The 25,472-nt window shown below is 61.1% G+C and overlaps 1 protein-coding gene across 1 annotated transcript in view; it reads left to right on the top strand.

Moving 5' to 3' along the window:
- Window positions 1-25,472, top strand: part of MINDY4 (MINDY lysine 48 deubiquitinase 4) — a 104,567-nt gene that overhangs the window by 54,994 nt on the left and 24,101 nt on the right. The window contains exons 8-13 of the mRNA XM_036247212.1: window positions 196-312; window positions 1,547-1,635; window positions 11,089-11,190; window positions 12,463-12,526; window positions 13,464-13,529; window positions 18,594-18,661. Of these exons, the coding sequence (XP_036103105.1) occupies window positions 196-312; window positions 1,547-1,635; window positions 11,089-11,190; window positions 12,463-12,526; window positions 13,464-13,529; window positions 18,594-18,661 (506 nt within the window). The remainder of the gene's footprint in view (window positions 1-195; window positions 313-1,546; window positions 1,636-11,088; window positions 11,191-12,462; window positions 12,527-13,463; window positions 13,530-18,593; window positions 18,662-25,472) is intronic.

Below are 25,472 nucleotides of genomic sequence, written 5' to 3'. Positions count from 1 at the left end.
AGAGGTAAGACCCTCAGGGTTGATTTTATTTCTTCCAATCTGAGAAGAGTGGGCTTGCAAAATAAGAGGAAAGTAGATAGCCCTTCTGGAGAACGGAGGCCTCTGGAATCCAGCACCAGCTCCGGGGGCACCTTCCCCGAGCAGGGTACCGGTTCCTGTGGGAACAGCCGATAGAAGGCTCTCTCCTTTTGCCAGGACTTGAAGACCCTTCTGTTCGGGTCCAGCTTTTGCTGTTTCAACGAGGAATGGAAACTGCAGAGTTTTTCGTTTCAAGACACAGCCTCGTTGAAGTACGGCATCGTGCAGAACAAGGCAGGTTGCTTTCATGTTTCCCCGGGTCCCTCATGGATAGGGGTGGCACGTGCCCCGGGTTGGCACACCCCACGAACATTACCTGAGCTATCCAGGGCCAGCCAGCCCTACGTTTTCCGGTGGTCGCCCAGTGCGGGGACTTTACCTGTGGCTGCCTCACTGGGAGCGCTGTGTGACGCCGGAGTCCCCTCCGAAAGGTGGCGGAGGAGGCCCTGCCCTGGCGGGGTACCAGGGAGCGTCCTTAGGCTGAGTACTGAGAGATGATTTGCAGGAGAAAGGGTACTGGAGGCAGGCGGAGCATGGACCTAGCGGGGTTAGGGTCCAGGGGTTGGGGCGGGGGAGGCCACGGGAAAGTCCCCGTGGCTGCAGAAATGGCAGAGGCATCAAGTGTGAGAAGCAGAAGCCCGTGAGGAGGTGGTGCGATGAGACGGAGATGCGGGTCGATGGGGCAGGATTTGAACATGGCTCATACATGTTTCCCCAGATGTGCACTTTAAGGGCCAAAAGATCCTCTGAACCCTGCAGTTTAACCGGGCTCCATCTCTCGAGCCCCGGTGCCTCCCCTGCCCCACACTGCCCAGGGAGAACCCCAGGACATCAGCTTCTGTCCCAACATGGCCAAGCTCAGCACGTCTTCCAGCGCCCCCAAGTCAAGGCCCCCACAGCCTGCCGCTGTGACAGCCTTGGTACTTGTCGATACCTATAAGGACGAGCTCTTCAAGGAGCCTCTTCAAGCTGACCTGGGAGGGGACAAGGACACGCCAGCGGGTGCCGAGGCAGGCCACAGGCTGGACGGAAGTGAGCGCCTGTCAGCGGAGGGTGCCCGAGGGGCTGGCTTCTAGCCGAGATGCTTGGGAAAGGCTTCCTGGAGGAGGAGGCCGTCAGGATGGGCCGTGAAGGCTCCAAGACAGTGGACACCCTCAGCCCGCGGACACGGAAACTTTTCCCTGGATGACTGGAACCCTATGGTGACGTCCCGGCTCCACGGCTGACTGGTTGTGAAGTCACTTTCCTCCCATCAGGCATTGCAGGCCTGCTCCTCCCTCCAGTGATGGGTGCCCGGGCCTCGATCATCCCAGCCTGTGAACTTTGTGGGAGTTATCACGTCAGAGACCCCCGTTTCCAAGGCAGTGGCTCGGAGGGCCCCCGGGTCCTGTCACCTGCTGGCTCTGCAGGAACAGAGGCCCTGCCCGGGGCGCTTCTCACTGGCACTAACGCGTGTCCCTCTTTGCAGGGTGGTCCCTGTGGGGTTCTGGCCGCTGTGCAAAGCTGTGTCCTGCAGAAGCTCCTGTTTGAAGGAGACAGCCCGGCGGACTGTGCTCGGTAAGTTGGCGCTCACCCTGTAGTAACCTCCTCCCGAGGCTTCCCCGAAGTGTCCAGGAAAGGCAGGCGAGGGAGCTCACGTGTTCCCTGATATTTCCTGTCTTCTGGAGAGGAAAACAGCGGCTGGCTAATGGGCCTGTACCGACCCGTGAGATGAGCTGCATGCATTTGTCTGAAGGAGGAGGCTTGCTAAGTGCTGTCCACATGGTAGTTGGCTGCCGGGACGGCATCAGAACTCAGCCTCCCCCTCTGAAGTCCAGTGCTGCGGCCGACAACTGCCATCCCCCCCAGTCCAAGCTGCTGACCCCTCGACTGAGCCCAGGTCTCGCCTTCCTTTCCATATCGCCTCACCTCTGCCAACAGCCGTTACCGCACATCCCAGCCAGCCCCACAGCGCACGCTCCCTCCGCCTCCTGCCATCTCTTCTCCGGCTCACACAGTAGGTGCTTGCACACGGGCTCCGCGTGCTCCTGCACCCACGACCATCTCTTCTCCGGCTCACACAGTAGGTGCTTGCACACGGGCTCCGCGTGCTCCTGCACCCACGGCCATCTCTTCTCGGGCTCACACAGTGGGTGCTTGCACACGGGCTCCGCGTGCTCCTGCACCCACGGCCATCTCTTCTCCGGCTCACACAGTAGGTGCTTGCACACGGGCTCCGCGTGCTCTCGCACCCATGCAGCAGGCTTCTCTGGGACGTTTCTGTGCAGGACAAGACAGGGAGTCTCCTCTCCAGAAGCGCTGTCAGGTGGATGGGCGGAGGGACCACCCTCGCCCTGCGCGGTGGCTGGTGCAGAGACCGGGGGAAGGTCTGGCCGGGGCGGGGCCGCCTTCTTCCCGGCTCCTCCCTGCGGGGCAGTGACTAGCTTGTTTTTTAGTTGAAATATAACATACATCCAGACAAGTGCACAGCCCAAGCTGCATGGTTCATACGTGTTCTGCTTAGGGAATCATGTCAGACCACACCCCCAGGATCACATCATCCAGCACCTGGGAGATCCTCCTGCTCCTCCCCAAACTTGTAATTAAACAGACTCTAAAATCACAGTTCAGTCCTGCCAGTTCCTGAACTGGAATTAAAAGCACCTGGTTTTTGAACCAGGCATTTCATCGCCTTGTTTTAAAGCTTAGGTGTCACAAAGGCGACAGAACCCCTTCATTCCCCATCTGCTCAGATTCCGGAAGACCCCGTTCCCCGGATGACCCGCCAAGCTCGGAGCACTTTACCAGCTCCGGTGATTTTGCCTTACACAGGGTCCGAGTGAAGGCAGCTTGTCATGCTTGGCATTTTATAATTTGTCTAATTGCTTTACAAAGTAATAATTGAGGCGTTTTTTCAAGTCAGAGATGCCAACCATACGCACAGCTTCACCCCAACCAGAAACTCACTTGTCCTTAGACACCCCCACTGCCGCCCCGTCCTCCCAGGTCCATTCATCGTGTTTCCGTCCGTGCAGGGTGCTAAGGGCTCACCTGGACACGGACAGGGCTGGGCAGGCCAGCTGGGCGACGCCCCGTGCTGCCGAGATCGGGGACGAGCAGCACTGCTGAGTCCCCTTCACACACGTCCCTGCACGTGCTCGATCCTCCCTCAGGTCCCGTCCCAGCGAACCCCTCTCGCTCCTTCCCGGCCGCTGGGCTCTGCATGCGGGCTTCTCGCCGCACAGAGGCCGTGACCTCAGGGGGCCTTCCCAGACCTCCCCGTTTGAGATAAACCCGGCCGGCCTCCATGCATCCGCCCCTCCGCCCCTGGTCAGTGCCTGTTCATGCACCTTGCTGCCTGTCATTGTCTGCCCACGGGCCCCACCCCCGACAGGCCCCCGGAGAACACAGGCCTTCCTGGGCTGCCTGGTTCACAGCCCCTTCCTGGCATCCGGCCCAGGGCACCAGGCGGGCTTGGTTCCTTGTTGCCCACCCTACATGCCCACTAAGGGGACGTAAGAGCCCCGGGATCCCCAGGCTTGTCCGTGGGGCTGAGCCCTGCTCTCCACACCAGAGAATAGCGGGGCTCGGGAGGCAGAAGGCCATCCAGGTTGGGGGCCCAAGGTGAGCCGTGGGTCAAAAGAAAACCGTGCCCGCTGTGGTCAGCCACTGGCCAAGTGCGGGCTCAGGCCCCACTCATGCTGACAGGTGTGTCTTTCAGCAGCAGTTAGACAGACAGCTCTTCCAGGGCTCTGCTAGGGGGGGACGTGCCCGCTGGGGCCCGAGAGGGGTGGGGTAGCCGGAACTGGAGGCCCTCAGAAGCCTGCCTGGGGGGGCTGAGCTGGGTCACAGGGACCCTGTGGTGGGCACAGGGAGAGAGAGGAGGGCGCTGCTGGCTGCGGGGGGCTCTGTGCGGGAGTGTACCTGGTGGGAAAGCGTCCCACTCTGGGGGAAGGTGCCTGCTGGCCAGGCCCCCTCCTCGAGGGAGTATGTAAGAAGAGGTGCAGGGGAGGGATCTCCCCTCTCTGCGAAGCTCTGTCCTGCCCAAGGCTGACTCTGCCAGCCACGTCCTTTGTACATCTCCAAGGGCTGTGCGAGTGACTAGGACCATGGGTGTCCCTTGCCACGATGCATATGGGGAAACTGAGGCCCGGAGAGGCAGAGATACTTGTCCAGGTCCGTGGCAGAGCCGAGCCTGGCATTGGGCGCCCTGTCTGCCACGGCACTGCTGGGCCCGAGAAGAGACAGCCGTGGGAGAGCCAGAGAGGCCGGGAGGGGCTGGTGCCGGGGGCTTGGGCGTCGTGAATCTAAAGCGCCCGAGTGCTGGACACCCAGCCGAAGAGTGCGGAGACCGAGTGCTGGACACCCAGCCGAAGAGTGCGGAGACCGAGTGCTGGACACCCAGTACCGAAGAGTGCGGAGACCGAGTGCTGGACACCCAGTACCGAAGAGTGCGGAGACCGAGTGCTGGACACCCAGTACCGAAGAGTGCGGAGACCGAGGCCCAAGTGCTGGAGACCGATGCCCCAGTACCGAAGAGTGCGGAGACCGAGTGCTGGACACCCAGTACCGAAGAGTGCGGAGACCGAGTGCTGGACACCCAGTACCGAAGAGTGCGGAGACCGAGTGCTGGACACCCAGTACCGAAGAGTGCGGAGACCGAGTGCTGGACACCCATACCGAAGAAGTGCGGAGACCGAGTGCTGGACACCCAGTACCGAAGAGTGCGGAGACCGAGTGCTGGACACCCAGTACCGAAGAGTGCGGAGACCGAGTGCTGGACACCCAGTACCGAAGAGTGCGGAAGACCGAGTGCTGGACACCCAGTACCGAAGAGTGCGGAGACCGAGTGCTGGACACCCAGTACCGAAGAGTGCGTAGACCGAGTGCTGAACACCCAGTACCGAAGGTGCGGAGACCGAGTGCTGGACACCCAGTACCGAAGAGTGCGGAGACCGAGTGCTGGACACCCAGTACCGAAGAGTGCTGGAGGACCGAGTGCTGGACACCCAGTACCGAAGAGGTGCGGAGACCGAGTGCTGGACACCCAGTACCGAAGAGTGCGGAGACCGAGTGCTGGACACCCAGTACCGAAGAGTGCGGAGACCGAGTGCTGGACACCCAGCCGAAGAGTGCGGAGACCGAGTGCTGGACACCCAGTACCGAAGAGTGCGGAGACCGAGTGCTGGACACCCAGTACCGAAGAGTGCGGAGACCGAGTGCTGGACACCCAGTACCGAAGAGTGCGGAGACCGAGTGCTGGACACCCAGTACCGAAGAGTGCGGAGACCGAGTGCTGGACACCCAGTACCGAAGAGTGCGGAGACCGAGTGCTGGACACCCAGTACCGAAGAGTGCGGAGACCGAGTGCTGGACACCCAGTACCGAAGAGTGCGGAGACCGAGTGCTGGACACCCAGTACCGAAGAGTGCGGAGACCGAGTGCTGGACACCCAGTACCGAAGAGTGCGGAGACCGAGTGCTGGACACCCAGTACCGAAGAGTGCGGAGACCGAGTGCTGGACACCCAGTACCGAAGAGTGCGGAGACCGAGTGCTGGACACCCAGTACCGAAGAGTGCGGAGACCGAGTGCTGGACACCCAGTACCGAAGAGTGCGGAGACCGAGTGCTGGACACCCAGTACCGAAGAGTGCGGAGACCGAGTGCTGGACACCCAGTACCGAAGTAGTGCGGAGACCGAGTGCTGGACACCCAGTACCGAAGAGTGCGGAGACCGAGTGCTGGACACCCAGTACCGAAGAGTGCGGAGACCGAGTGCTGGACACCCAGTACCGAAGAGTGCGGAGACCGAGTGCTGGACACCCAGTACCGAAGAGTGCGGAGACGAGTGCTGGACACCCAGTACCGAAGAGTGCGGAGACCGAGTGCTGGACACCCAGTACCGAAGAGTGCGGAGACCGAGTGCTGGACACCCAGTACCGAAGAGTGCGGAGACCGAGTGCTGGACACCCAGTACCGAAGAGTGCGGAGACCGAGTGCTGGACACCCAGTACCGAAGAGTGCGGAGACCGAGTGCTGGACACCCAGTACCGAAGAGTGCGGAGACCGAGTGCTGGACACCCAGTACCGAAGAGTGCGGAGACCGAGTGCTGGACACCCAGTACCGAAGAGTGCGGAGACCGAGTGCTGGACACCCAGTACCGAAGAGTGCGGAGACCGAGTGCTGGACACCCAGTACCGAAGAGTGCGGAGACCGAGTGCTGGACACCATTACCGAAGAGTGCGGAGACCGAGTGCTGGACACCCAGTACCGAAGAGTGCGGAGACCGAGTGCTGGACACCCAGTACCGAAGAGTGCGGAGACCGAGTGCTGGACACCCAGTACCGAAGAGTGCGGAGACCGAGTGCTGGACACCCAGTACCGAAGAGTGCGGAGACCGAGTGCTGGACACCCAGTACCGAAGAGTGCGGAGACCGAGTGCTGGACACCCAGTACCGAAGAGTGCGGAGACCGAGTGCTGGACACCCAGTACCGAAGAGTGCGGAGACCGAGTGCTGGACACCCAGTACCGAAGAGTGCGGAGACCGAGTGCTGGACACCCAGTACCGAAGAGTGCGGAGACCGAGTGCTGGACACCCAGTACCGAAGAGTGCGGAGACCGAGTGCTGGACACCCAGTACCGAAGAGTGCGGAGACCGAGTGCTGGACACCCAGTACCGAAGAGTGCGGAGACCGAGTGCTGGACACCCAGTACCGAAGAGTGCGGAGACCGAGTGCTGGACACCCAGTACCGAAGAGAGCGGAGACCGAGTGCTGGACACCCAGTACCGAAGAGTGCGGAGACCGAGTGCTGGACACCCAGTACGAAGAGTGCGGAGACCGAGTGCTGGACACCCAGTACCGAAGAGTGGGAGACCGAGTGCTGGACACCAGTACCGAAGAGTGCGGAGACCGAGTGCTGGGACACCCAGTACCGAAGAGTGCGGAGACCGAGTGCTGGACACCCAGTACCGAAGAGTGCGGAGGACCGAGTGCTGGACACCCAGTACCGAAGAGTGCGGAGGACGATGCTGGACACCCAGTACCGAAGAGTGCGGAGACCGAGTGCTGGACACCCAGTACCGAAGAGTGCGGAGACCGAGTGCTGGACACCCAGTACCGAAGAGTGCGGAGACCGAGTGCTGGACACCCAGTACCGAAGAGTGCGGAGACCGAGTGCTGGACACCCAGTACCGAAGAGTGCGGAGACCGAGTGCTGGACACCCAGTACCGAAGAGTGCGGAGACCGAGTGCTGGACAACCCGTACCGAAGAGTGCTGGAATGGACACCAGTACCGAAGAGTGCTGGACCGAGTGCTGACACCCAGTACCGAAGAGTGCGGGAGACCGAGTGCTGGGACACCCAGTACCGAAGAGTGCGGAGGACCTGAGGCTGGACACCCAGTACCGAAGAGTGCGGAGACCGAGTGCTGGACACCAGTACCGAAGAGTGCGGAGACGAGTGCTGGACACCAGTACCGAAGAGTGCGGAGACGAGTGTCGGACACCCAGTACCGAAGAGTGCGGAGACCGAGTGCTGGACACCCAGTACGAAGAGTGCGGAGACCGATGGCTGGACACCCAGTACGAAGAGTGCGGAGGACCGAGTGCTGGACACCAGTACGAAGAGTGCGGAGACCGAGTGCTGGACACCCAGTACCGAAGAGTGCGGAGACGAGTGCTGGACACCAGTACCGAAGAGTGCCGGAGAACCGAGTGCTGGACACCAGTACCGAAGAGTGCGGAGACGAGTGCTGGACACCCAGTACGAAGAGTGCGGAGGACCGAGTGTGGACACCCAGTACGAAGAGTGCGGAGACCGAGTGCTGGACACCCAGTACCGAAGAGTGCGGAGACCGAGTGCTGGACACCAGTACCGAGAGTGCGGAGACCGAGTGCTGGACACCCAGTACCGAAGAGTGCGGAGACCGAGGTGCGGACACCCAGTACCGAAGAGTGCGGAGACGAGTGCTGGGACACCCAGTACCGAAGAGTGCGGAGACGAGTGCTGGACACCCAGTACCGAAGAGTGCGGAGACCGAGTGCTGGACACCCAGTACCGAAGGTGCGGAGACCGAGGCTGGGACACCCAGACCGAAGGGCCGAGGAGACCGAGTGCTGGACACCCAGTACCGAAGAGTGCGGAGACCGAGTGCTGGACACCCAGTACCGAAGAGTGCAGAGACCGAGTGCTGGACACCCAGTACCGAAGAGTGCGGAGACCGACACAGCCAGTGCCTGGGCCCGGCTGCCTCGCAGCAGCCAGCGGGTGGCTCTGTGTTTCATGGAGGGCTTCTCGACAGAACCTCCTTTCCCCTAATTTGGAACAAATCAGTACAGAAGAGCACAGAGACTAGCACAGCAAATACCTGGGGACCCGCTGCCTCACATGAGCAAAGGGTGACGCCTGCTATCTCTGTGGGGACCGCTCTCAGTTCCCAGCTCCTCTGGTTTCATTGATTTGCTTTCAATTTTGATCTTGATTGACTGGGTCACTGGCGTTCTTGCACGGGCCTGTGTGCTGGCTTGGGTGGGGCGTCAGTGCTCCCTGCTGACTCTGAAATTCCAGGATGTCAGGAATGACCCAGCTTAAAAAAAAAAAAAAAGAAACGCGGGCACACTCCTTCTCTCCAGGAACACCTGGCACAGCTCACCTCGCCGCGTCGGCAGCTGGTGAGCTCTGCAGGGGGCGCTCTCGGACCCGGAGGGGCTCTGCACTTGCCGTCCTGTGCCGGGTCTGCAGGCCTGGGGGTGCAGGACCCCCCCGCCCCTTGGGGATGTGGTTCCGTGAAAGCCACACGGAGGATGTGACTGCGCCGTCCAGGGAAGTCATGCCGAAGTAAAGGTTTCTTGGCAGGGTGGTGATTTTTCTGCGGGGCTGTCTGGTTTCACTGAGGCTCACTCAGGCTGGCAGCTGGCCTCTCACTCGGAGAGGGCAGGGCGGCTGGCAGGACTCGGTGTTTTTCCACTCGAGGAGGGTTGTGCCAGCCTGCTGAGCGGGTGGGAAGAGACGATGAGCCCTCACAGCCCCGCAGCCTGGACAGAGCCACAGACAAGGACGGCGTCACTCACCTTCCCTCCTAAAATCAGGGAGTTTGAGGCCCAAAAAGGGAGAGGCACTTGCCTGAGACCCCACCAGGCGTCAAGGGCAGGTTTGGAACCCAGGTCCCTTGGCCCCCAGCCAGCCCTCCTTCCACTCCGCCAGCAGCTTTTGACCGTGAGAGAGCAGATGGGTTCATCAACCTCCATCCACTGGCCAGCTTTCCTCTGAAATTTCTACAATCTCAGACTAGATAGGTCTGGTTGCTTTAAAAGAATTGGGGTAGAAGCATCTCTGGAAGACTGGGGTGATTTAGGCAAAGGCAGAAGGGACTGTCTCCCCACTCAGCCCTCCCGGACAGGTGCCTTCGTCCCGAACTCCTGTGGGAACTAGACTCTTAGAGAAACTCCTTGGTTTCAGAGCCCAGCCAGGTGTGAAATGCGTGTGGGAGGTTGGCCAGTGTGTCTGAATGCCTGATCAGGCCACGCAGGGCCATCCTTGTCACCGAGGGTGGCCAGTGGAGGCAGACCGTTATCGGGGACAGTGGTCTGGGCGATTGAGCTCATCAGCTCCGTCCTCTTGGTGTGCGTCTGGACACACGCGCACCCTGTCTGCCCGGGGTTCACTCAGTGGCTCCATGGCAAGACTGGAATGAGGCTTAGGGGCATCTGGCCCAGGGCCCCTGTTGTAGGTGGGGAGGGGGAAGTCAGCAAGGCCAGGGGCCTCCCAAGGCCCGGGACCCCTGTCCTTGCCCCAACCCCACTGTGCTGTCTGGACGAGGCTCTGGGAAGGATGACACCGGGAAGGTGACTGTGGAGACCGGGAGAAGGAGGAGGACTTCTGTGCAGAAGCATGGAGGGAGGCTCTAAGGGTCAGCATCCGGGGAGCAGTGTGGGAAGACGGCTCAAAGGCACAGGGAGGCTCCTTCTCAGAGCCACGTGCACCCGACGTCGGCTCCGTTCCCCAGTCCTCCTCCCTCCCTCAATGCTGTTCTGAGTTCTCATTTTTACTGTGTGGTTTAGGGTGAACCCTTTAGTCTCTGTGCCCACTTTCCCATTTTGAAAGGGAGGCTGTAGCTCCTCCTCCTTCATGGGGTGGGGTTATGGCGAAGGAAAGTGCAGCCCTGGGAATGGGAAGGGCCGTTACCCCTCCTCCCTCTCATTCACTCACCGGGCCTGAGTGACCCGGAGCTCTGCCCGTTCTTCTTGAAGTCCTCTCGCTCTTAGCTGGGGGACGGACCCTCCCGGACGGACCCTCCCCCATTCGTAGAGTTCCCCAGGGTCCCCTCCTTGGCCACTGCCCTGCCCTTCCTCAGCCTTTCTGGGCACCCTTAGCCAAGGGCCCTCGGGTGCTCGTGTCGTAAACGTGCACCCAGCCTGGCCGCCCTCCTGGGCTTTAGATGTGTTCGGCAGCGTCACCTGGACGTCACATGGGCACCTCCAACTGTGTCCCGCAGCCCAGACCCCGACCCTGCATTCTCCATCTCCGATCCTTCCTCTCGCATCCCCGCACCGTGACTTCTAAGTCACAGGAGGTCAGGCTGCCCACCCCCCACTGCACCCACCCCTGTGGTCTTATTTCCTGTGCTGGTGGGGGGTGAAGACCCCGCTCGCTCAGCTGTGGTCCCCAGCCGCCCGGGTGTCGGGCTGGGCGTGGCGGGGGCAGGGCAGTGCCTTGCTGGTGCCCGAGAGGGCTTTCTTTCCTTGGATGGCAGCAGGTCTGGGCCACTCTGCTTGGCCGCCTGGGCTCTCAGAACTCACTGCCCTTTCTTACACCCCAGGGCCAGTCGGGCTCCAGTCCCCTTTGCTCCTCCTCCAGCCCCGCCCGGGGCCCCTCCCTATAGACTCCTCCTGTGGTCCTCATCTGAGGGGTACCTCCCAGGCTCTGCAGGGAGCCTCTCTGGGGGCATAGACAGGTCATCTGCCGCGGGGTGCACTGTCCCTGGTTTCTGTCCCCACAGACATAAACGCATTCCCTTTTTTGTCCTCAGGCAGCTGCACCCTTCGAATGCCCACAGGACCCACTGCCTGGCCCTGGCCATCGCGGACATTTTGTGGCGGGCTGGGGACCACAAGAGAGCCGTGGTCACACTGTAAGTGCGTCCAGGGCTATGTTGCTACCACTCAACCTCGGGTGGCACAGCTGGCTGTGTGTCGTCCGGGATAAGGACCCAAGAATCGTCTGGTCTGGAAGCCTCAGGGAACAGCCCCTTAGTTGACCCAGTCACCTTCCGATTTGTCCCTCTCCCACCCCCAAAGCACACTTTGTTTGCTCTGTCACTTGGGTCCCTGTTCCTTTGAGGAGGGGACTCAGGTGAGCGGTCGGTGGTGTAGCCAACAGCCTTTTCCCTGCTGTCTCCTTCCAACCCCAGACGGAGGATGGCGTCCTCGTGATCCACGTGGCGGGCTGGCTGGCTTCTCCGCCTGACCCTGCAGAATGGACGCGTCACTGCCCCAGCCATGTGGCCCAGCTTAGTAAGGGGGCGCCTCTTCCCAATGCTGTCGCTTATTGGCTGTGACATTGGCAATTGACTCAGCTTCTCTGTGCCTCATCTCTCTGCTCATCTGGAAAATGGGGGTGATGACTAAAAATCGGGTGATTATGAGGGAATTAAATGAGTCAATATAAACAAAATGATGTATAATAAAAGATAATATCTATCAATTTAAAATCACAAGTCCATATAAATACATGATAAATACTAAGAAGTGAGTGTGGAGTGTTCAGGACAATGCCTGGGACATTCCTAGGTGCCATGTCAGTGTAGGCAGTGTCAACATTGCTCTTCTCGACCCTGCGGAGTGCCCGTCCTTGGTGCCCATGCTCTCGGTAACTTATCAGGCCTGGGCCTTCGGATCTGCCGGCAGCCTGGAGCGCTGATGGGCAAACATCCCATCTCTTCCCGCTTTGCAGACGGGGAGAGAAGCCAGAGGGGGCGGTGCCGGCCCAAGGCTGCACCGCAGCCCGTGGCACAGGGGGCCCCCAAGTCCAGACCCTAGTCCACGGCTTGCTGGGCGCACCCGCAGGCTGTTGTGGAAACCTGCTGATGGGCCGGTGGGAACCGGAGGCTAGGGTCCCTGATGCCCCTGAGCACGAGGGCACCAGCCTCCCTGGGTCTGTCAGTCGTGGGTCACAGGCCACCTTCTTTGGCCACCCCAAGCTCTCCTCCTGCTGTCTCTTCCATTCTTCCCCCTCCCGTCTGTTGGCGGCACTCTCTGGACCCAGCCCGTGGGGGGAACGAGAGCCTCTGGCTCCTCCTCCCGCCGAACCACCTTCTCGTCCGCCCTCATCTGATGGTTTCTCCCGGCTCAGGTCACGTCTGCGTGCCACGCGCAGGACTCATGCCTCTCCATTTCCTTTTTAGGGCTTCGGGAACACAGCAGTTCATTCCACTGGGGAAATACAAAGCAGATGGAGTCCTAGAAACAGTACGGCTCTCTGGAAAATTGTCATGGAACTTGGGCTGGGTTTGGGCACGGTCTCCTTTCGTATAAGTAAATCCTTCCTCCGCTGGGGAGGGGCCAGCCCTCCCCGTGGCCCTGGCCAGCAGAACCCTTCTCCTGGGGCTGGGGCGGGCAGAGGTGGGGGTTTTGGGGACGGGTTCTTACAGAACTGGCTTTACGGCCCAACAAACGCTGCTGGGCGGCCGGGGACCTCGAGGCGGTACCAAGCCTGAAGCTTCCCCAGCAGTCTGACGCGATGCCGTTGTCCAGCCCAGCCTCCCCGTGCCTCCCTTCATGTCCTCGGTGGCCCCTCCGGGGTTGTTTCGAGGGGCAGTGGGAGGCGGTGTGCGGGGTGGGGGGAGTCAGAAGGTGCAGAAGAGCATTGGTAGGGTGAAGCGTCAGCCGCAAAACCAGACCCAAGGAAGACAGAGGAGGGGAAAGAGAAGGGACACGTGTGACAGTGTGGAGCCCTGACCCCTTCTCCTCCTCGCCGAGGATGGAGACCGAGGACGAGTTCCTCTCCTCTTCACCAGGGCGTTGGCCTTACCTGGTGTGTTTCGTTTAGCCTGGGTTTGGGCGTGCGTGGCCCTGGGGGCCTAAGGAAGGGCCTCACTTTGTTGGATGTTTTCTCGAAAAGTGATTTTTCCTGACTTGCCTGAGAAAGCAAAGCAAACTCGTTACCTGCTGCTGTCCACTTGACTCACTGGGTGGCGATTTGGATAGGACGCCCGCCCCATAGTCAGGACACTGCCTGCTGGGTGGCGATTTGGATAGGACGCCCGCCCCATAGTCAGGACACTGCCTGCTGGGTGGCGATTTGGATAGGACGCCCGCCCCATAGTCGCCGCCCCACAGTCCCCTGCCCCTAGGTGCTCCTCAGGTGCCCGGGCTTGTGCACACCTGTGTGCTTGTGTCTTCTCAGCTCACACTCCACAGTCTGACCTGCTATGAGGAGCTGGTGACTTTTCTCCAACAAAACATCCACCAGGTATGCACGCTGGTTGAGTTTGTGGGTGCGTGTGGTTAAGCCTTCTCCTTTGTAGGTGGGATGCTGGTGAACTGGAGTTGTCCCCCCTTACCCTCAGCCTGCGGGTTCAGGGGTAGAGGCTGGGAAGGAGCTGGTGCTGGCCCTGGGCCCCGTGGCTGAGGTAAGTGGGTGGTTTAGGCTGGCCATGGCCACCCGGCACCGGATGCTGCCACAGCAGGGACGGCCGCGGGGACGGAGTGGGTCCCAGTGAAGGGAAGCAGCTGACAGATGGTGATGATGAGAGCTTGCTGTCTGTCTGAGAGGTAGCAGCCACCTCCAGAAGCAAAGTCAGTGGGGCACCAGCTGGGGAGGTGATGAGAACATGGATTTCTGGGCTGGGTTGGAGGCCCGAGCACTGCTGGAGACCCTGCTCAGTGCAGGCCCTCGCATGGTGCCCTGGGAGGCGGGGCAGGGCAGGGCGGAGCATCAGGAGCACCACCTGCTGGAGGAGGTCTGTGCACCACTCTTGGCTGTGAGGGGGCGGAGCGTGGCCTGGGCCCCGCAGCTGCACAAAGGCCGGGGCTCAGAGCGGGGCTAGAGCCCGTGGCTGTGTGGAGGACGGACGGGGTTGAATGCTCTGAGGGTAAAGGACATGTCTCTGGAGCTGTCGGCCTGGATTTGCATCTAGGATACACCCCTTAGTAGCTCTGTGACCTTGGGCCTCAGTTTCCTCACCTGTACGATGGGGATGATAGTAGCAGAGCCTGCCTCAGAGCACTGTGCAGAGCGTCCAGCTCCGCATTCTCAGTGATTGTTAGTGTCCCCTGTGGATGTTATGATCACCAGTGCCACAACTATTTGAGAGGGTTAGTTATAGACACGTGGGAAGGAGAGGGAGGCCTTACAGAGGGAGGCTGCAGCTCGGTCCAAGGCCAGGAGGCTGATGGCTTCTGAGATCCCGACCGCGCGGCCTCACAGTCCTGCCGTCTGTGTGTCAGCTGCAGGAGAGAGCTAACCCACTCTCCGGGGGCAGGCAAACTCTTGGGCCTCCTCCGTGCCTTTCCTTCGGCCTCTGGGCCTTAGGCTCCAGAGAAGGCGTTAGATGATTTGGGGGTGAGCCTGGAGGGTGGGAGGACTTGCTGGACGTGGGAACAGGCTGCACACTCCTGTGGTCACAGTCTGCTCTCCTGGCACAATTCACCGATGACTGGGAAGTGCCCTGGCCCTCACAGCATAGACGCCTGGGCAGGGAAGTGGGGCCTGCGGAGACCATGGGAGACAGTGTGTGGTCACTGGGGCATTGGTCCACCCGAAATCCTTACCCCCAGAGCTGTTGGCTCAGGGAAGCTCAGCCCCAGGAGAGACCCAGAGCCAGGCCCGGTGCCCAGACTGGTACCCAGAGGAGGTGCTCAGACCAGGGGCTGCCTTTTTGCACTGGGAGGTGCGTGGGAGGGGCTCTGACGTGGGAGGGTCCTGGCCTAGGTGTCAGGAGTCTCAGGCTGCCTGGGCCTTGTCGCCTGTCCCTGGCTCTCTGGGTCCAAGGGCGTAACCCCGTAGACCATCTGCCAACTCCGTGTGTTCCCACCCGGCCCCGTGCGGCCATGGTGGCCTGGAGCAGGGGCCTGGGGACCTTCAGGAAAATCACTGGGCCTCAGTTGCCTCATTTGGAAATGGCAGGTGGAACAGTTAGTAGGTAACTTTCAGCTCTTTATCCAACCATGGTCCCTAAAGGAGGAACAGATGCAGGGGAAGAATGTCTCCCAGATCAGTACCAGACACTGCATACACAGAGAGAAACCAGTTACTAGGTCCTCAGGCGCCGAGACGATGCAGCCGTGCATCGGAGAGAAGGGCAGAGCCTGAGGCCAGCGGCGTGTGATGGGGCCGGGGCCGGGCCACGGGCGTCTGTGTTCACGCTGGTAGGTGCAGCCGCTGTGGCACCAATGAGGCCAGGAGAGGGGGGCGCCTGGCGAGGCTTCTGGGGGGCAAAGGAGGGACCCTGGGGTGACTGACCGCATGACCCAAGCATCTGAGGCCCCATCACCACCCACTGATAGCCCCTGGGTGACCCCTCAGCATCAAAGTCTCCTCCATCCTTGAGTATAAGATGGGGCCTTCCTCCTCCTGTGGCCTGTACCCCGAGGTGTCCATGAAGCCCAAGTAAGACAGTGGCTGTGAACGAGGTTCAGGGCGTGGGGCCTGTGCCAGGAGAGGGAGCCCCTTCTGTCAGCCTCTGGGCTCAGCAGCGCCCCCCCTTGCCGGCCTGGTCCCTGGGTACGAGCGGCTGAGAGCGGGCCCTGCTCTCTGAAGGCTGTGTTTTCCCTGCAGTTTAGTTTATGTTTTTGCTGGAAGCCGTTGAGCTGCCTCAGCACAAACCTCACCAAATTCATTTTTCATGGCCTGGGCCTCAGAGGGCTTGCTCATGCCAGGCTGGAAATGAGCACTGAGCCATCTCTGCCCAAAATAAATAGCCTCCTTGCTGTGTTTTCATTACCGCTCACCCTCTGGGCGAGATGTCTGGCTGGCACCCCGCGAGCTGGGGCATGCCTCCGCCCCTCCTCCTGTCGGGGGTGCTTGGTGGGCTCGGGTCTCTGCAGGCAGAGCAGCGGGGGGAGTGGCCCCTCTTCCCGAGAGGACCAGACGTGTCTCCTAACCCTAACGATGGTTTCCGGCCCTTCAGCGTCGGCGCCTGGCCCTGTGGGCTCCCATGTCTTGGCAGCTTGAATTTGATGAGACAATTTTAATAATTTTTTTTTTAAAACCAAAATAGAATATTGGTACCATTCAGTCATGTTCTGGCCAGGGCCGGGAGCCCAGGCAGGGGTCACTTCCTGCTGTCTGTCGTCTCGCCTCACCGGTCTGCAGGGAGCCGTGGCCAGGCTCGTGCTCAGGTCCCCTGAGGGTGTCCCGATGACCGGAGAGCTGGCCCGAGCAGTCACACGGTCCTTCACGCTCGCGGAGAGCCATCGCTGGCCGTGGCCTGTCCTGCAGGTGGACGGGCACTGCGGCCGGCAGGGGGAGCAGGCCGAGGGCGCGTCACGACTCCCTCGAGACAGTGGGCAAGTCCACGGCAGAAGCAGACAGGCATTTCAGAAGGGGAAACTGAGGCGAGCGGAGCTTTGCCATTCCCTAAGGCCACCTGCAAGTCTGGCAGAGCTGGGACCGGCCGCAGGGGCCGAGTCCTCCGGCCGTGTTCCCGCTGCAGGATGTCGGTGCTGCCCTTTGTGGTGGTCGCAGTGCGTCGCAGACGTGGTCTTCTAGCGTGTGCCCCACAGCGCGGAAATATGCCAAGTAGGGGTGCACCATCCTCTGCTGGGGACACTGAGGACGACAGGAGGGCAGTGAGGGGCCTGACGGCACGGAGTTCAGAGGCGGCGGGTTGAAGGTTGCGGTTGGTTCATTCGTTCCGTTTCTATTTCCAAAAAAACGATTGGAAGTTGCTTGTTGGAAACGACGCCCTCGGGGCTCGTCTGTGTTCTGACTGGTGCACCTGCTCTCTGGCTTCCAGGCCGTTGCCTGTGCTTTTCCTCTCGCCCGGAACGGCGCTCCCTTCTCAGCGGACCTCTTGTCCCTGGGTTTCCGTTCAGATGGCGTCCCCGCCTTCCTGAGCTGGGCTCTGCACCGAGGGCCCCTCCCGCGTGTGTCCAGGGGTCCTTGCATTTCCCATCGGAGCGGAGCCCCTTCCTCACCCTGTGCAACTACCTCTTGTCCCTTCTTCCCTGCGTTGCTTCTCATGAGGGCAGATCCGTGTCTACCTGTTCACAGGTAAACCCCTAGCAGGGAGCATCTTCTTGGCACAGAAATTTCATGTGGTGCCTTTTTTTTTTTAATGATTAAGTGAGTTACTAGATAAAAGTAAAGACTATATTTTGAGAAAAATAAGTAAGAGATAATTTTATCAGAAACTTGAACTAAAATAGTTACACAGTTGAGCATCGTATTTGTCTCTGAGCTTCCTGGCAGCCAAGGCAAAAATGGAAATATGATAAATTCTATCATCCTTACTGTTCCAGGAAAACAAGATTTTTTTTTTTCTGGATATGAATTCAAAAACAAACCAGTCACATGTAAAGAACTGACTGTTTTAACAGGCAGCATCTTTGACAACATTTCGTAGAAGTGGTATCATCACTGACGTGGGATGAGAAGGTCTTCACACTGACTTGTAGGTGGGGGACGGCATTCCTCTAGGGAACCAAAGTGACGTGGTCCAGCCCAGCAGACCAGCCTGCGGGGCTCACTGGACAGGTGGGCAGCGTGGAGCCAGTGTCCTGCTGACACTGGTGCTGGGCCCTGTCCCAAGTGCTTTACAAAGCTGACCTTGTGATGTTCGCAGCGACCCGATGAGGGCGGGTCCCATCATTGTCCTTATTTACAGATGAGAAGAGGGGGGCGGAGAAGTGAAGACACGTCCCCGGGGTCACACAGCTGCAAGTGGCAGAGTTGGGATGTAGACCCAGGGACCCAGGCTTTCAGCCGTGGGCTCCAAACCTGGGTTGGGACCAGGGCGGGACAAGTAAGGTGCTCACCTTGGGTGCCAAATTCAAGGGCGTACCCCAAACCTCAGCAATCAACATAAATAATATTGTAATGCAGAATCTAAAATATAACAAAGTTAATCCAAAAAATCCATGAGGAACAGAATAGAAAACATTTTTCAAAGACCAGACCTGCCCTTACCTGCCCAGCGCACCTCGGCGCCCCCCGGCCCGACTGCCGCAGGCCGCTCTCTGCTGCGCCCTTGGCAGCCCCCTGGAGTACGGGATTCGGACCCGGCAGATCCCGCTGGGCTGCTTACCAGCTGCACGACCTGGGCCAGTTTCTGAGCGCCAAGTTCCTGATGTGGAGAGGGCTGTGCCGACGGTCCTTCCTGGACAGGTCTGTGGCGGCTCGTGATGTGACGAGAGCGTAAGACACTCGCATTGGTGATGGCTGCTCCTGCCGCTGCTGCATCCAGAGCTTCCAGGACGTAGGGGTCGAGGGTGTGCTCCTTGGTGGGCACGGGGTCGATTCCTCCCTTAGGGGGTCTGCCGGGAGGTGTGGACTGGACGGTGCTCATTCCTTATCCATTTTTCCTTTTCCCAGTTCGAAGTGGGCCCCTTCGGATGCATCCTGCTCACGCTGTCGGCCATCCTGTCCCGGTCCACCGAGCGGTGAGTGTCTTCCTCCCGCAGCTCCCGGGGCTTGTCTCCTTGTTCACTGCGCCTCCCCGTGCCCAGGGCGGTGCGTGGCACACAGCGGCGCTCCCTTAGTGAGCCTGGTGGAAGGCAGTGGAGGCTGGTGGAGGGGGAGAGCAGTTACAGCCTCACACGCGTGTCCAGTGCTGCCTTCTCTTTGTTCTCCCACATGTGCTGGGAGCGTGGGAGGTGAGCTGGGAGTTCACTGGGCCCACTGCAGCACGCACGGAGACCCCCCTGGGACATGTGTGGGGATGGGCAATTGAGTCTGAGACCTGGGAGGGGACTGAGGGCCTGTGTGCCCAGGGAAAGGGCGACTCACCCTCGGCCACGGCAGAGCGCAGGTGCAGAGCTTGTGTGCACGACCAGCCTGAGAGATGACCGGCGGGCGCCCTGGGGCCTTGGAGGCAAAGGGAGTGCAGGGCTGAGCCTGGCTCCTGCATCCTTATGAAATGTGGCCTCGGCCTCCTCAGAGCTGGAGTTCCCCCCTCATGCTTATTCCCTAGGAGCTTTCTAGAATCCGTGTATATACCCGTCGCCTGGCATTGTGTCACCAGGCAGAGTTCAGGTTAATGGCACAGTAACAGTTTTGTGAAGCACAATCGATTGCTGCCTTCACTTGCAAGCAGAGAGCAGGCTCCAGGGTGTGGAGGCCTGGGGGATGCATTTCCACTTTGAGGTGCTTGGTGTGGGGGCAGATTTGGGGATACCCCTAAGCAGGCAGGCCACGGGAAGTGGGGAGGTGGAGAGCGTCTCCATGCGGTGCGGTGCCCGGGCTGGGGGCCCTGGGAGGAAGGAGACACTTGCTCCCATGACGGCCTGGGCCGGCTGCCCTGCTCCCCGTGGCCTCCGGTGCCCGTGGGAGGGCAGCTGGCTCTGGACCTGGGCCGCCGCCTGCCTGCTGCGTGCTGCTGCCGACCTGGCCAGCCACGTGTGCCCACAGCGCTTTCTAATGGCATTTTCTCCTAATCCTGCCATAATGACGCGATTCCTTCTCGGCCCGGGCTCACGTGCATGGAGACCTTAAGCTGCACGGCCCCCTCCTCTGGCCTGGGTTTGCTAATCCCTGGGCGGACGGGTTGTGGGGGCGGGCGGGGGGGCTCAGGGTGTCCTCAGGTGTGGGTGAGACCCCACCTCACTGAAGGGAAGCTGAGCTTTCAGGAGAGCCAGCCTGTGACGCGTGGCTGTGTGATCCTCTCAGCTGCAGCTTCCCTGTCTGCACAGCGGCTCCTGCCGCTCTGGGGTCTAAGCCCTGGCTCCCCAGCCTGGGGGCTGGCACCCTGTTTCCGTGCCTACTCCTCCTACAGCGCGGCTCTGGCCATCTGCCCAGCTGTAGGGACTTTGGGGCCCCACGTCCAGGCTGCTCTTCACGTTGTCCAGGGCTGGACGATTGGGGCTGCTCTGTCCCTCCCTGCCCCATCCACTGGGGGGCTTGTGTGTGGGGAAGCCTGCCTCATTGGATCTGTAGGGCCTCGTGCTCATGGGCCTGCAGTTACAATCCTGCCAGAGCCCTGCCCTTCCACTGCAGGCGCACACACAGATGTACACACAGACACACACAGGTGTACGCACAGACACACACAGGTGTACGCACAGACACATTCAGGTGTACGCACGGACACCCACAGGTGTACGCACGGACACACTCAGGTGTATGTACAGACACAGGCAGACACATGCACGTGACCCAGCTGCAGTCATCTCCGCCCCCGTCCCCAGGGCAGGGAACAAGAGTTAATGACAGTCCCCTTCCCCCACGGCCCAGAGGACCTTCCTGGAACCTGGCGGCCCAAGGCCTTCCCAGGCAGCTCTGGCCAGCCTGGCCCCGCCTTCCAGGAGGACTGGCGTGGGGCCCCGCTTTAGCATTGGGCTCCCCTTCCCCTTTCTCAGAGGACAGCTTAGAGGACATCCTTGTGGGTGCTGGGAAGAACAGCAGCCCACGTCTCGGCAGCGCCCTGCGTACCAGGTGCTTTGCCCTGACATCCCACACGTGAAGCCCGTTCATCTCCACAGGATCCCTTTGGGGGGCACCACAGTGGCTACCGCCACCCTCCCTTTCTCATGAAGACGCGAGGCTTCGGGAGGTGAGCGGCTCGGCCAAGGTCACACAGCTCGGCCAGGCAGCCTGACCCCGACGGGCTCTTGGGTTTGCTGTTTAAGGACCTGCACTCGGGGATAAACCAGACTTGGCTTCACGCCTGACTGTGACCCTCTGAGTTCGAGTTTGTCTGTAAATGGGGGTGATAACTCCTGCCTCACAGAGTAAGTGGAGAAAGAAATGTGTGCTTGGCAAGCCTTGGATGGTGGCCGCTGCTATACTCACATGCCTGTGTCCCAACCTGTCATTCTGCCCCCAGTCTTGCTGTGGTGCCTGGGGGTGGAGACTTGGCCACAGGGCTGTCCCCTGCGCTGTGCTCACCCTCGGCAGGCACTGCCTGAGTGGCCCGGGCTCCCTGGACACATTGTGCTGGGGAACAGGTGGGGGAGGAGAAGGGGCGGGAGGACCCGTCCCCGCCCTAGGACTGTGCCGCCCGGAGGTGTGCTGGAGAAGACACTCAGCTCTCCCATGTGGTTAAGTTCAAGGTGACTGAGTTAGGCTACGTGAGGGCATCGGGTGGGCATGGGCAGGCTTTGGGCTGCATGGACCCCCTGTGGGGGCCTCTCCAGACCCACGCTCTCTTCGCCCCTGGGTGGTCCCAGGATGGCTGCCTGCCCACTCCCCGCCCCCCCGGGAGTGGGGCTGACCTGTCCTCCCTGTGTTCCGGGGGGCTTGCTGAAGGGGGGCTGCACGAAGAGGAAAGCCAGGACTGGCGGGGAGCACACGGATAAGTAGTCTGAACAGGCATGACGCTGCCCAGACCCTGGGAGAGGATCACGCTGAGGTTACTTAAAATAACACTTCGCATTCCTGGCATTTCCAGGGGTCCTCCGAAGAGGCTGTTCTCGCCCTCGCCATCGGGGAGGGAGCTCCTGGGAGGGTCCGCGCCCTCACAGGTGCTCACGCTGGCTCCCCAGGGCCGCCAGCCTCTGGTCTCGGGAGGAGCCAGGCCTGGCTCCAGGGCAGTTGTGATCCGCGTGGCAGCGATAACGGCCCGGACCGTGAAACCCACCTCGCCCTGCCCGCCTCGGGTCAGCAACTTGTGGAGGCCTTTCTGTATAGACATGTGGGCACCAGGGGACCGTCCCCGGCACAGGCACCATGTGTCAGACTGAGCTGAGGGGCTTGTCCAGGCAGCCCGGGGGTCACAAGTCACACAAAAGAAAGTGTCCCCCTCACTGTAGCTGCAGGGCTCCGGGGTGCCCATCTTCGTCCTGTGCCCACAGGCCGTGTGGCTGAGCCAGCCTGCATTCTAGCTCTTCTGTCTGTAACAGGACTGGGTGGACCAGCCAGTGCCTCTTAACCGCTTTGTGTCCCGAAAAGAAATCGGCTCTTTTCTAAAGGACCGTTCCCCGAAGCTCACTGTATAAAGCAGATGAGGCAAAACTGCTTTGAGGGGAGCCGTGGGGGGGGGGGGGGCAGAGAGCCTTGCCTGCCCCTGCCTGTCTCTCCACCAGGCACCTCTCTGAGACTTTCGTGGAGAAGCCCCTACTCTGTGAACAGCTTGAAAATTGTCAGACCAGACGATCGTCAAGGGCCTTCCTGGTCTGGGTTCAGATTTGGCTGTGCCAAAGCCTTTGAGGCCGTTTCAGGGTGATCTGTGACCACTCTGGGTGGTTGACGACGTCTCCTGGTATCTCAGGGAGAGAGCAGAGCAGCTCGGGTCACATGCTGTTCAGCCGGAGGGAAGCAGAGTGGGGCAGGGAAACCCACCCAGTTCTGTATAGACACAGTGTGTGTGTGCAGTGGTGTGTGTGTGGGTGAGAGATGGGTGTGGCTGGGTGTGAGGCGATGTGTGTTGGTGGTTGTGTTTGAGACTGTGGGAAGGGTGACTTGATTGTGTGCGTGTGTGTGTATGTGTCTGTGCATGTGTGTGCATGTGAATGAATATGTGTCTATGTGTGTATGAGGGTATATGTATGACTGTGTGACTGTGTAAGTGTGTATACAGTAAGTGTATGTGTATGTATGTGTATCTAAGTGGATGTGTGTGTATGTGTCTGAATGTGAGTGTGTGTGTCTGAGTATGTGTGATTGTGTGAGTATATATGTGTGTGTCTATGTCTGTGTGAGTGTGAGTGTGAGGTGTGGGACTGAGGGTACGGCCGTCCCTCCCTCCTAGCAAGGCTGTGAGGCTCATGCCTGAGGCCAGGCGCAGCCCTCACACCAAGGTCAGCACCTCCTGTGCCCCGCAGTCCCCACCCCGGGTGGAGCCAGGGTGAGGCGTGCAGCGTGGCCACCTCACCCTCAGAGGCTAAAGAGCAGGAGCAAAGCTGGCCTCTGTATTGTTGATCCGGCCGACTGTGAGGCCTTGTGGAGGTTTTATATTTCCCACTTGATTTCAAGCCCTGTTTTCTTCCCTCAGACCTTGCGTTCTTGCAGCAAATCTCACGGGCACGGGCTCCCCTGGCTCCCTGCTTTCCAAACTGCACGCCTAGAACTTTCTCCAGCACGCTCTCCTGGGCCCCAGGGATGCTCAGGGCCACTCTGAGCCAGGCCTTGCAGCGGGGTGCTCAGCCCTTTGGGAGGCCAGCGGTGACGGGCCTGGCACGGGGGTGCAGGCCTGGGGGCAGGGGAGACAGCTTGCGAAGACCCTTGGCCTTCATTACCGTGCACCTGGGCTGCCCAAGGCTGCCCTGGAAGCCCCGACCAGGAGGTGGTTTCCACGCGCTGAAGTAACTCTCGGACGGCTCAGCCAGGCGGCGAGGGCGCGGGCGTGGGGCAGCGTGGGCGCGGGCGCGGGCTTGGGCGTGGGGCGGCGGGGGCTTGGGCGTGGGGCAGAGTTGGCGTGAGCGCGGACGTGGGACGGTGCGTGCGTGGGTGCGGGCGTGGGGTGGCGAGGGCGAGGGCGCAGTGTGCGCATGGGTGTGGGCGCAGGCGTGGGGCAGCGAGGGCACGGGCGTGGGGCAGCATGGGCGAGGGCGCGGGCGTGGGGCAGCGCGGGCGCGGGCGTGGGGCGGTGTGGGCGTGGGGCGGCGCGGGCGTGGGGCGGCGCGGGCGGGGCGGTGCGGGCGTGGGGCGGCGCGGGCGCGGGCGCGGGCGTGGGGCGGCGCGGGCGCGGGCGCGGGCGTGGGGCGGCGCGGGCGAGGGCGCGGGCGTGGCGCAGTGTGCGCGCGGGTGTGGGCGCAGGCGTGGGGCAGCGAGGGCGCGGGCGTGGGGCAGCGTGGGTGTGGGCACGGGCGAGGGCACGGGCGCGGGGCAGCGTGGGCGAGGGTAAGAGCGCCAGCGCGGGACAGCGTGGGTGTGGGCACGGGCGAGGGCGCGGGCGCAGGGCAGCGGAGGCGCTGTGGTGCTGCTGCGCTCGGCCCTGCCCGGGTGGAAACGGCAGCACGCACGATGCGTTTCTCTGTGGAAACGGCCCTGAGCGGAAAGCCGGCCACGCGAGCTGCTCGTGCAACGGGCAGTGACAGGAACGCAGTCGGTCCCTCGCAGCGTCAGCAGGAAACTGCTGCGACTGATTCACAGCAAAGGCCCGTGTCTGGGCCTCCAGCCTTCCTCCTCCTGTCCAGCTGTCTTCTCGGGGCCTCTGGCATGGCGGGGAGCCGTGCCGCGTTCCCAGCGCCTCGTGGGCTGTGAGCACAGGCCGGGAAGACCCCAGAGGCCGCTGCTCTGGCTGGGAGAGCTGGGCCCGCGGCCTGGAGGGGGCCTGGGTCACAGGAGAGCAGATGAGCAGGGGCTGTTCTAGCTGAGGACCCCGTGTTCTCGGTCCCATGTGTCTGTGCTGGGGGCAGAGGGCAGATAGGATGTGCTCTGCTTTCTCCTCGACCCTGTCATCCCACCTGAACTCTTCCCGCCCAGAATAATGAGGTGCACACAGAACCCCCTGGCCTGACTCCACAGACAGCAACTGCTTTGTGGCCCTGACCACAGCCCTGGTCTCCACGTGTAACGTGAGAGACAGGACAGGATGGTCGAGGGTCCTTTCTGTTCTACATACCGGGATCTTTTGACGGCTGGGGGACAGAAGGGGAGGGACTTCCTCGATGAACTCCAAGTCCGCTTCAGCTTTGGCTCAGATTAGGTTGAGGCCGTGGTCACTTCCAGCAAATGTGTCTCAAGAAACCAGGGTGGTGGGTGGGAGATAGACCCCAACTATGCCATTGGAAATAATAGACGCCGCCCCCCCATCCCAGATCCCGCTTTTCTCGACTGGCCCTCCTTCCCCCCATCCCTTCCCTGACTCCCCAGCTCTTGTCAGTGACCAGAGCTCCGTTCTGTGGATCTCTGGCTGGCTCCCTCTGCGGGTGTCCGTGAGGCCCCTCACCCCATGGACAGCAAAGGGAGGACCCCTCATTGCTACCCAGAGCTTTGGGGGCTTGTGGCAACCCCAGGGGCAGGCCCACTAGCCTAGGGCCATTATCCCTTTTTATCCGAGGAGTTGGGGGCAGGTTGCGTCCCAGACCCTGTGCCTGCAATTGCCCTTCCTGAGCTGGGGAAGGAGTGACAGGTGCTGCTCGGCTGTGCCTGCCACCCAACGAGAAGAGATGGCAGGCAGGACCCTAATTAGGCCCATGTGGACAGATGCTTGCCCCCGCCCTTCACTCTCCACTTATTCTCAGCCAGCACCATCTGGGCCAAAACACGTCTGGTCCCCGGCTGCTGAGGTGACGAGTCACGGCAAGTGCGCAGCGGCTGGCGTGGCTGATGCAGCGGGGCTCCCATGGACACTGAGGCTGGAGGCTGAATGGG

Source organism: Molossus molossus, unplaced genomic scaffold (genome assembly GCF_014108415.1).
Source record: "Molossus molossus isolate mMolMol1 unplaced genomic scaffold, mMolMol1.p scaffold_m16_p_7, whole genome shotgun sequence".
In the NCBI taxonomy this organism is placed as follows: domain Eukaryota; kingdom Metazoa; phylum Chordata; class Mammalia; order Chiroptera; family Molossidae; genus Molossus; species Molossus molossus.
This window is presented reverse-complemented; position numbering and strand designations above follow the sequence as displayed.